Consider the following 11,110-nt stretch of genomic DNA (forward strand, 5'->3'; position numbering starts at 1 on the left):
GTGAACATTGCAATTACAAAAGACTTCTGGTGGAGAGGGCGATCTCGGCCAGGCAGATTGCCTGGGAGGTGAGGGGGTTCGCAGAACAGAGGAAAACCACTTCGGTAAAACCAAGTTTTGCCTTTCCATCATATCTGCTGACTAACTACAACGATGACCCCAAGAGAGACTAAACCTAGGACAGGCTCTGTGGACTTGGTAGCTTCAGCCCCACCTGCCTTTGCTTTTTCGCTCCAGGCTGCGCTGCAAGAAGATGGGAACGCTTTAGGAGCGACAGAGTAGCGGAGAGGGGGGGAGGAAGGCGGTCGGAGAGGGGGGAAAGGGCGGAGCAGAAGGGCTGAGCGCGGCTCCTGCCCCTTTTCACCCCATCCCCGTCCCACCCTCCTCCCGCAGCCAGTGCCTGCAGACGGCGGGGGGGAGTTGTCCCGCTGCCCGCCCCTCGGGGGCGAGGCCGGGATCTGGGCCGAGGGCGGGCGGTAGAAAGAGAGGGCGGGGGGAGCAGCGGCAGTGCGCGGCCAGCAGCGCGCACAGGGCCGGGCCCCGCTGGACGGAGCGGAGGATGGCTTTGGATTTCCTCGCGGGATGCGTCGGCGGTGAGTTGATGGGGGGGGTACTGAATTTAAATTGGAAATATATATATATATATATATATATATATATTCTTTTCTAAAGGATGGAGGAAAGGAGTTCGGAAGGAGGGAAATATATATATATATATGGTTTTTTTTTTTCATCTAAAGCCCCCTCTTAAAGCAGGAGGAGGAAGGGGAAAGGGGTGCAGGGGGCTTCCTGCAGCCCCTGACCCGCACGCATATTGCGGCGCGGAGCTTTAATGTTAAGGGGAGGAGGGGAGCGGTGCGCTGCTCGTCTTCCTCTTCCCCGTGTATCGGCTTATGGCCTCCGCTTGTTTTCCTTTGCTATTTTTAGCGGTTAACGTGTGTTCTGGAGGGAACCGTTTATTCTCGCATCGTTTTGATTCTTTGCTTTTGCAAAGAGGTTGTTTTCCCACTTTCCTGCCTTGCCGGAGGGACTGTGGGTCGTGGCCTTTGCGTTGCGTTGAGGTGGTGAACTGGCGGCCTTCGTGGTGTCCTTGGGCGCCGCGGGCTGCCCCATCCTCTGGCTGGGCACGGGGCACTGTGTTCCCCCATGTCCTCTTTCGCTGCTTCCCCCAGAAGACGCTTTCTGCAAACGTGAGATGTGCCCTGTGCTCCTCTGCTGCTGGGAGGTGAACGATTTGGGGTTGCAGAGGTGGGGGAGCCCTTGATTTAGGCAGTACTCGTGTTTTTCAGTGCAGCGTATAACTGACAGGCCTGCGTGTAACTTACAGAGAGCCCTCTGATGCTGGCGTAAGGCAAAGGTGATCCTTCTGCAGGTGCTGCCATCCTGCCTGGAAAGGCTGTGGGCAGAGTGCAGGGAAGCCCCTCTCCTTTAGGGTGCCCCAGGCTCTCCCTGCTTCCCCAGAGTGAGGCTACCCCTCAGAGCGAGGGGACCACTCCATGCATCCACATGACACGATGCTGCTGTAGACCCCAAGCCATGGCCCTCCCTGAGGCATGGAGGCACCCAGTGCTGCTTGGGGACCAAAGTGGGGATCTCCTGCCGTGTGTGCCTCAGGAAGGGGGCTGCTGCTCACCAATGCCATCTGCTTTGTTCCAGGTGCTGCCGGAGTGCTGGTGGGACACCCATTTGACACCGTTAAGGTGGGTTGATTGAGTAATGTTTCTGTCTCTAAGTAGAAAACTAGATTAGTGCTTTTTCCCAAGGAGATGGGGAGATTAGCAAACACCCAGAAATTTCCAGATGCCATAGGAGCCTCAGTCTGTGACTGAAAGTTTGGAGCAAGCCTCGCTAGCTGCTCCTTATTGACTGGCAGCCTCCAGCCCTGTAGAAGTGAACATTCTTTGTATGTATGATTCAGCTCTGAAATATGAACAAGTGTTGGCCCAGTCCCAATTTCATCAGTGCAGTAATATCATTGCATTTGAATCTTACACTTAATTTTGTTCAGTGCTTGCTCCTCTGTAGCTGTTCACTACTAGCTGCTAGGAGAGCCTTTACCTCCATTTTGTCCCTACACTGAAAGCTTTGTGTTGTTTTTGCCCCAAGATCTGCTACTTACTCCTCGGGTGTTAATTTGTTGCATAAACCCAGCGATGTAAGTGGACAAAAGTCCATAGCATGAAGCTTATCAGGGGGCTTTTTCCTGCCTTTAGGTAAAACACATGAATACTTCTGTAACTTTCCAGTTTAAAATTGATTTCCTGACTGTTAGCTTTATTCCCTTATGCATAGAAAGGAGTAGCTAAGGTCTTCTCAAAGACATGATTTTTGGAGGATGTAATCTTGCTGGAGGTGCTTCAGCCACAACTCCAGGGGTCCCAGCCCATTTATCAGACCCAAATGATGACCTGTGTCACTTTCTGACAAACTTACTTAGGATCTCATGCTGGAAGAATAGAACATGGGACATCAGTGTATTTAACACTGTGTTATACCCATATCACTTGACTGCAGCATGCCAGCCGTGATAGCTATATTTGGAATACCTCTACATTACTGAATTTGGATATGCAAGGGCTGATAGCATTACAGGGGTCACCACCATATTATGTATTCTAGCCACGTGCTTGACTCAATACTGAACAGATTTTCATGGCTAGTGGATTTTAGTCCTTGCCAGCCAAGTGCAAGCTGCTCAAATAGTTAAATGATGTTTGTATGTTTCTAAACGTATGCTAAACTTGACTGTTAAGTAATTGTGTTGAATTCAATTAAATGTTTTCAAGAATGGTAGCATCCAGACTTGAACACTTTTTTAATGGTGGTACAAAGACAGCTGTCTCCTCTCTCCCCATCCTGACAAGTTTTATGTGTTTAACCTAAAGTGAGAGTCATTGCACTGAAGCCAGCAAAACCATGAGAATTCTGAGCTCGTACTGAAGTTCAGCACTGGGGAAGGGAAGTGGGGAAGATGTTTTTAATGTGAAACAGCTCATTGTGCATGAAAGTAAACACTTAAGTGCTGGCAAATCTGGGGCCCTCCTGCTAGTTCTGGCAGATGAATTAATGCAAAAAAGATGCACTGGCTTTAGAAAAAGCATCTTGCTGTACAGTAGAGTGGAGCACTTTTGTTTCCAGATGATTTAAAGCATTTTATAAAATCCAGCATGGAACGTGGCTTTCATACCACCAGAAGGGACGATGTTCATCCGCCCTATGTTGAAGGGCAGTAGTAATGTTTTGTCATTAGCTGGCATAGTCACCACTGTATGTGAGGAAAACTACCGCTATAACCACTTAAGAAAAAAAGAAAAGCATAATGTGATGTGTACCCATGTATGTTAAGGATAATTCTCGCATTTCTGCAGTTGGCCATCACTTGAACTATAACTGAACAGTGGGGAAGTTGCTTAGATAAGCCAGAATTTTATTTCCACCTTGCCTTTTAAGCTTTTTATTTATTTATTTTTAAACCAGTGCTCGTGCTTCACAAGGGGGAGGGGGCTGGTGGGACACGCAGGGAGCCAGGCTGAGAAACCCAATCTGAGCTGATCCCAGAGCTGGCACACTCCTTAGCCCTGGTTTGTTGATGTAATGTGTAAAATTGCTTTTTTGCTTTTAACTGCCTTTACTTTCTGAGCTAGGGGCTGTCTTCATTAACAGCAAAAGTGTTACTTTGTTGTAGATGAGAGATAAGCCTCATCACGGGAGAGTTACCTAGTAAGTATAGCCCAGGTGAACACTTCTGTTTCTCTCAGTCTTAATTTATTCCAAAATGTAATAGTTCAAATAAAGATCTAAAAGACTTATGAAGCTTTTATCCTTTTTGGTTTTAAACTGATATGTCCCTCTTCTACAACTGTGATGTGGGAGTGGGGTTTAAATATCTGGTCAGTTTTTATAAATGTAAAGCCTTATTCTGAACCTTCTTTCTGGTATGCATTTCTCAAACTATGTGCAGTTCCACACGCAGTGGCTGTAAGACAGAACCTCAGGTCTTAAAGGTCTCTAAATCACTTATTTCACACACTGTTAACTGTTTGGAGTGCTGGAAGGCTTGCTGGTTTGTTTTCCTTAGCTTAGTTTAAGTCTTTAACAGTGTGAAATTACAGCTTGTCACTGTGGCAGTTGCCTTATTAACAGCAGCTTCAAATAAGAAGGAAGCAAAATGAAAAGGATATGATGATTGTTGGTCAATGAGTAATTTAACAGCTGAACTCTGTAAACGATTCATCCTGCCCATAGGTGTACATGCTAAATTGAACTTGTTGACTATGATGTTAATACCCATGTACGTTATTGCCTTATCTAGCAGTTTGCTGCTGCAGGTACTGCCATCTGATCTACAGCTAAAAGCTGCTTCTCATTCCTAGCCGTGATCTGTCAGTGCTTTTGGCTTTCTGAATATTTTGTCCTACAACACTTAATTAGTCAATATTTCATAAATCGTGCAGTTAAAAGTAGTAGAAGCTCTGTGTTGCTAGGAAATTAAACCTCTGTACGCTGTATTGATTATTCTAACTTGCTAAAGGTACTCGTATGGAAAAGTAAAAAGGATGCTAAGCTGCAGTTCTCCCAAAGCCCATAGATTTGGAAGTCCTCTAACCTCACAGCTGAAATAATAGCAATAAAATGATAAATGGAGTCAGACCAACAGCTCATTGGTACATACGGCTTTGCTTATGAGAAGGCCTCTTCAGCAGTTTTAACAAACAGCTACTTCAACCCTGAATAACAAAGGATTTATTTGTTTTGAATCCTGCTCTAAGCCTGCTCTGAACTTTAAGACGTCATAAAACCCTATTCCCCCTTTGAAGAAGCTGTCTCAGTCTCCGAGCATGGCTTAGTGTACACTAAACTGCATATTAAAAAGGCACTAAAAACTACAGCTTCGATTTACAAAGCATGAAATGACATGTAATATCAAAACCACTGAACTATTCCTTTCTTCCCTTGAAGAAAGCTAACCTTAATAGGGGCTTCTAAGAAATCCTGTCCCCAGATTGGTTCTAGGCCCATGTAAGCCTAAGGGCCTTCCATTCTGCTGGTAGTGGTGTTACTTTGGGGAAACACAGATAAAAAGACTAAAGTTAGGAATTTCTCACACCTAATAATCCTTTCTTTTGTTCAAAATAAGTCTCGATTTTTTTTTTTGCTGCAGAGTTTGCCACAGCAGTAAATGGTTGATAAGTATCCCCTCTGAGGAACATTGCAGTCCTCCACGCTGAGATCAAAGGCAGATGTCTAACTTCACCACTCCAGTCAAACCAATTACTGAGTTTCTGCAGTGTTGGGTTTTGCATGAACTGTGTAGCTCTGAGGCTTCCTGTTTCAGTGTGCTAGAAGCAAACTGGCAGGGAAACCTGAACCAGGCTTTCCCATCAAAGGTTAAAAACCACCTCAAAAATGCATCGATCTCATAATGTCACCACTCCCAGTGACATCAGCTGTTGCATGGAACATACCATGTCCGTTCTATAAAAATTAACTACTAACATGATACAGCCACTCTCTCACAAGTGGTCTGCTTTCTGCAGACTAAGATTTAAAAGGCTTTGTGACTTCTTATTCCTTTCCTTATCTAAACGTAAGCTTTCTTAAGATGCTTCCCCTCTAAGCTCTGACAAAAACCCATCTCAATGAAAGGCCCCAAGCCTGGTAGCCAGAAACAGTAGATGTGGCATTGCTAAAAGCTCCCAACCTTCTGTTATCTTCCCTATTTCACGCTGGGCTTGTAAATATTTTTTTATAAAATGTTGTTGGGTTTGTACAGTTATTCCTTAGCATGAACAGAACTATTCCTGGCAGTGAGAGGAAGCCCTTGTTGTGTAGTCAGGTCAGGAAAGCTTCTAGCTGAAATTCTAGGTAACAGTATACCCCATTGTACTTCCACGCCCTTTTTCTAACTTTCAAAATAAGTCAGTAATCTTCCTCCCTTCATTTTTTTTTCACTCTCCAAAATATTTCCAAACACTCAAGATAATGTTTTTAAATTATTTTGCCACATATAGCATTCTAATGTCCAGTCTGTGCTTGTGCATATATATTTCATAGCAATTCTCAATGTATGTAGGAAGACAGTTTACCAGTTATGCTGCTCTTGGTGTGCACAACATTATCTCATACCACTTTTATAGGTTCGTCTACAAGTTCAAAATGTAGAGAAACCTCTCTACCGTGGGACCTTCCATTGCTTTCAGTCCATCATAAAGCAAGAATCTGTAAGTACAAAGTTAATGCTTTCTGATTCTGTATCTTCATATATTTTGTATGAGAAGGGTGGGAAAGATGGTCAAAAAAACCCTTCAGATATCACAGATCAAGAGAAAAGCATACTCCAAATCTCACATGGCCACAGATACTGTAGTCTTGGCACGTACTACTTTGCTCTGGGGTTTTCAGGCTTGGTTACTTACATTCAGAAGTTTGCTGGAGGTTTCCTGAAGGACATCATTAAGTTTGGAAGCTGAAATGACAGAGTCCACTTTTTAAACAACTAGTTACTTGAATAGCTGATTTTCTGAGAGTCCAAACAATGAGAGAATAAATTTAATGTTTTTTCTTTTTCCCTGCTGGAGCTTAAAGACCATAACTAGAAGGATGAAAGCATGGCATCAGGGCTTTTACTTAAAAACGTATGTATAATACTTACCAGAAAACTTTTATCTTCATGGACTGAGAGATTATTTTCTGAATGTACTCAAGTATGTATTTGCACTGCTGAAAATGTTTAGATGCTTGCATCCCACGCAGCAGTGGCATCATTATTATTACAAAGCAACATTAAACTGATCTTCTGTCCACAGCGAGGAAGTTAGAGCATGAGTGAGCATCAGAAAGGACACGTTCTGCACAGTTTCAGGAGGTTATTCACACTAGTGCTAAAAAGATGGGTTTTTTCTTCCTTCTTCCACCAGGCTTTTGGACTCTATAAAGGCATTGGGTCACCAATGATGGGACTTACCTTCATTAATGCAGTCGTGTTCGGCGTGCAGGGAAACACACTGCGTGCCCTCGGCAAGGACACTCCTCTGAACCAGTTCCTTGCAGGCTCAGCAGCTGGAGCCATTCAGTGCATCATCTGCTGCCCCATGGAGCTGGCCAAGACAAGGATGCAGCTTCAAGGAACTGGTGAATACAAACAAAAAACAAAGAACTACAAAAATTCTCTGGATTGTTTGGTCAAAATCTACCGAAAGGAAGGGCTGAGGGGCATCAACAGAGGCATGGTCTCTACAGTCATAAGAGAGACTCCGAGCTTTGGCTTTTACTTCCTGACCTATGACTGCATGACCAGATACTTGGGCTGTGAAGCTGAAGACAGTTACGTTATTCCCAAGCTGCTGTTTTCCGGGGGGATGTCAGGGATCGTGTCCTGGCTCTCCACTTACCCCGTGGATGTGATCAAGTCCCGGCTGCAGGCAGACGGTGTCGGAGGCGTAACGCAGTACAAGGGCATCCTGGACTGCGTGAGGAAGAGCTACCACGAGGAAGGCTGGAGGGTGTTCACGAGAGGCCTCACTTCTACACTTCTCCGGGCTTTTCCTGTCAACGCAGCTACTTTTGCTACTGTCACTGTGTTCCTCATGTACATGAGGTCAGAAAATGATCTTGGTGAATGTGACCCAGGCCCGGTAATCCAGCAGCCTTCTAGTCTGTGAGCAGCACGTGCTCGTAACCTTGACCTGAAGCCCAGCTGCCTCTGAGTGTAAACAGCTGATCCACACAAGTGGTGTCAGTGTATGCTACCTGTATAAAGAACTCCTAAATGCATCAAATTAGGATGTCATCTCATGACTTGCATAAATAGCACACGACTTTATAAAGTCTTCACAACCAACAGTATCCAAGTAAGATGGGGACCTGCCTTTAGAATGTACTGTACTGCTGGGACTCCAGAAGAGGATCTGGAGAATATCAGAGTACCAGAAATCAGGTTTTAACTCGTGTTCTGAATGACTGAGTTGAATTGAATGCAGAAGTGTGTTCAGAAAAAAAATTGTACGTAGCAGGAGCACATACAGTCCTCCAAGGTGAAGTAGGGGGAGAGGAGAGGAACTTAAATGCTGAAAGCATTTCGCAGGTAGCCCTGAACTGTTTAAGATGTGGACTAATGTTCAGCTAGCCCCATGTTTTACTTTTCCTCTGCTTATAAGTGTCAGTGGTTTTAGTAGCACCGTTGTTCATGCTGGTTTGCTAAAAGAAATGATTTGTTTCCAAGCTACTCCCTTAACTTTCAGATTAGAATAAATATCCCAAGCACAAAGGTACCACCTGCACTTGTATTTAATTCTTCCTTTACATTTCAAGGCTACTAAGGATTAAGGGAAAGTCAAAGCTAGCAAGACTGATGCTGTCTGCCTTCACCTCTACTTCTTGTTTGGTGGTGCACAGTGCGTGTGGTTTCAGACCACCTAAACTTTATTATCTGAGTTAATGCAACTTTGTGCCACTTCTCCAAAGGTGCAGCATAGCAGCCAGTGATGTACAGAAGTCCTACCTGTGTTATTGCACAAAATGTTAGTGAGTGTAGTGATAGCTTAGCAGCATGAAGTACCGTGGAAATACGCACATCTTTAGATCCAAAACTTTTGTACCTGCCCAGAAAATAAGGGGTGGAAGTGTAATGGTTCGTGGTGAATGCACTCGCGGTGTGAATTTAAACAATACTGATTTCGATGTATTTAGTTACAGTGCTACTGAAAAGACTAAAAAGGGTTTTGGAGAATGTTCTTGTTATATGAATCTGCTGTGTTTTATTATTATTTTTTAGCAGTCTGTTCAAGAGGGATTGCTTTAGTCAGAGCTTTAAAATGCAATTTAACATTTGGAGTAAGAACTACACATATTGGGCACAAACAGAAGAAAGAAAGGAGTGCATGCTTGTTGGGGAATGTTCAAAACATATCAAGCTACTTTGGTAAATCTGTTACATTTTCAGTTGGGACAAGTGCAATATGTGTTTAATTTATATGGATTTTTCTAAAGAAACCTTATTTCATAGCATTTTGCACTGTAACAACATATGCTGGAGAAACCTGTAAAACTGGTATGTGTTTTTATACCTTGAAGGTATGTTGGATGTTTTAGTGCCTACTTGCACTGAGATTCAAATTGAATGTTAAATCTGTCTACTAAGCTGCACATGCACAACTCACAGCAAAGACCATTTACACCTTTGTACAGTAGTCTGTAATTATTGTATATAAAACTGAGGAATAAATTTTTTTAAAGATACAGATTTCTGCCCTTCAATCTTTCTTATGCTTTGCTCTAATACTTCCTTGTTCTAAATCTAGCTTGCAAAAGGGAGGGCTTTCTGGCTTTTGCCTGAAGAAATGTGTACTCCATCTGCCTTCCCATACACCACGAGGAAGGAAAGTACCCTGCTGCAGCTTGAAGTACATCAGCTGGATGAAGCAAGAAGGGAAGCTGTCTGACCTTGCTTCTTCATAATGATCGTTTCAGCAAGTACCTCACTTGAAGACGTTTAGCTAGCAAGAGAAGGGTGCAATGGAGTATGGGGAGTGTTTGGGCCCTTCATAATCTGCATTTATTCAGTCTAAGCAGAGCTCTCTCAACAGGAACTACAGCTTTGAACTGGGGCCCAGAAATAGAAGACCTGGAATAAACAGCGTCCTTGGAATCACCAAGGTTAGAAAAGACCTGACAGTCATCCAGTCCAAGCATCCACCTATCACCTAGACTTCCCCACTGGACTATGCCCCTTAATACAACATTACAGACACAAACTGAAGCATAGGAAGTTCTGCACAAATGTGCATGAGAGCTTCTTCACAGTGATGGAAACAGAGCAGTGGCACAGCTGCACAGAGAGGTGGTGGAGTCTCCTCTGCAGATGTTCAAGACCCACCTGGACACCTACCTGTGCAACCTGGGCTAGGGAGCTGCTTTGGCAGGGGGGTTGGGCTCGATGCTCTGGAGGTCCCTTCCAACCCCTACAATTCTGTGATTCTGTGAGCATCTAAGTATTTCTTCAGCATGTAATTTTTACTAATACCCAATCTGACAGTCTGCTTGTAGAAGAAATTATTCAATCAAAAAGGCCACATATCCTTTTACTCAGTATTTGCTAAAACGTTCTGTCCAGATTTTTGCTGTCAGCCCATACAGCCAAGATAGAAGAGTATTCTGCTCATTCCAACTGGCATTACAGGCACTGGATGGGAGAAGCTCCCAGCAGCAGAAGGGAACAGGAAGGTAAAGCTCACCAAGGGCAAAACTCAGCTACCATCAAGTCCTTGTGTCTCTCTGATGACCCGCCCTCTTACTGGGTGGCTCATACCAGTGTTATGTTACAGCCACAAATGTGTTTAAATAGACAAGAGGGGAAAAAACACAGGCTTACACAACGTCAGCAATGAAAACAAAGCTCTGACCCAATGTCCTGGAGAAGCTGAGATTACTTTTAGACAAGTTCGAACATGAGAAATTCCTGTGCTACAGAAAGCTTTTCAAAGACAAATTACACTGTTCAAAGGTGGACACTGTGGAGTTACAAGTTTTACAGAGGTTATTTAAGCAGATCCGAGGCCACCACAGATTCAAAGAATTCCCATCTTATTTTTCCCCTCTTTTTATCCATTAAGCACTCTGCCACATTTCCAGAGAAACGCGTCCTTCTGTGAAATTAAATATATTTGTTATGATGCTAGAAAACAGCTGCTGAAAACAGGTTAACAGCTGCTGTTAACCAGACTTTTCATACATACTGGAAGAACAACTTAAAGCCTATCAGTGTGCCAAACATTAGAACAGCAGAAAGGGCAATGAAATCCCTTCTTATCAGGAAAGTAGTCCCAGAAGATAGGAACTTACAAAGGCAATGTCCCATTAGCAGGCATTACCATCATGGGGAGAGATGAAGAATCTAACAGACTGTCTGTCTCTGGGGGAAGCCAAGAGAACAGGGAAGGCAGTGATTCTTGCTGGGCCAAGCTTATTGAAGGCAAGCTCTGAAAGCACAAGGAGGAAGACTGCTTGTTGCTAAATTCAGGAATTTATACATACAAGCGGCATCAAAGGAAAGCAGAGGAAAATAGGCAGTCCCTAAAAGTAAGTTTGGCCATAGATGACCCAACAAACTCTT

The 11,110-nt window shown here is 43.9% G+C and overlaps 1 protein-coding gene across 2 annotated transcripts; it reads left to right on the top strand.

Annotated features, from left to right (window-relative positions):
• The first annotated feature begins 534 nt into the window (after positions 1–534).
• SLC25A29 (solute carrier family 25 member 29) lies at positions 535–7,661 on the top strand. Of its 2 annotated transcripts, XM_065749807.1 has the most exons (4): positions 535–593; positions 1,657–1,700; positions 6,138–6,221; positions 6,918–7,661. In XM_065749807.1, exons 1-4 carry the CDS (start codon positions 560–562, stop codon positions 7,659–7,661), a joined length of 906 nt encoding a protein of 301 aa, XP_065605879.1. In that variant the 5' UTR covers positions 535–559. The 2 variants fall into 2 exon arrangements, with proteins under 2 accessions (XP_065605879.1, XP_065605888.1); XM_065749816.1 differs by lacking the exons at positions 535–593; positions 1,657–1,700 and adding an exon at positions 3,713–3,720.
• The last annotated feature ends 3,449 nt before the right edge of the window (positions 7,662–11,110 follow it).

The sequence above is a fragment of the Cyrtonyx montezumae genome, unplaced genomic scaffold, assembly GCF_038088225.1.
Source record: "Cyrtonyx montezumae isolate F1298 unplaced genomic scaffold, pur_monq_1.0 scaffold_10, whole genome shotgun sequence".
In the NCBI taxonomy this organism is placed as follows: Eukaryota; Metazoa; Chordata; class Aves; order Galliformes; family Odontophoridae; genus Cyrtonyx; species Cyrtonyx montezumae.

Bases quoted from the DNA above. Each gene is read 5' to 3' on its own strand.
- SLC25A29 (XM_065749807.1), top strand. From the start codon at position 560: ATGGCTTTGGATTTCCTCGCGGGATGCGTCGGCG. The intron at 594-1,656 runs GTGAGTTGATGG...GCTTTGTTCCAG, and splicing joins CCTCGCGGGATGCGTCGGCG to GTGCTGCCGGAGTGCTGGTG. The intron at 6,222-6,917 runs GTAAGTACAAAG...TTCTTCCACCAG, and splicing joins CCATCATAAAGCAAGAATCT to GCTTTTGGACTCTATAAAGG.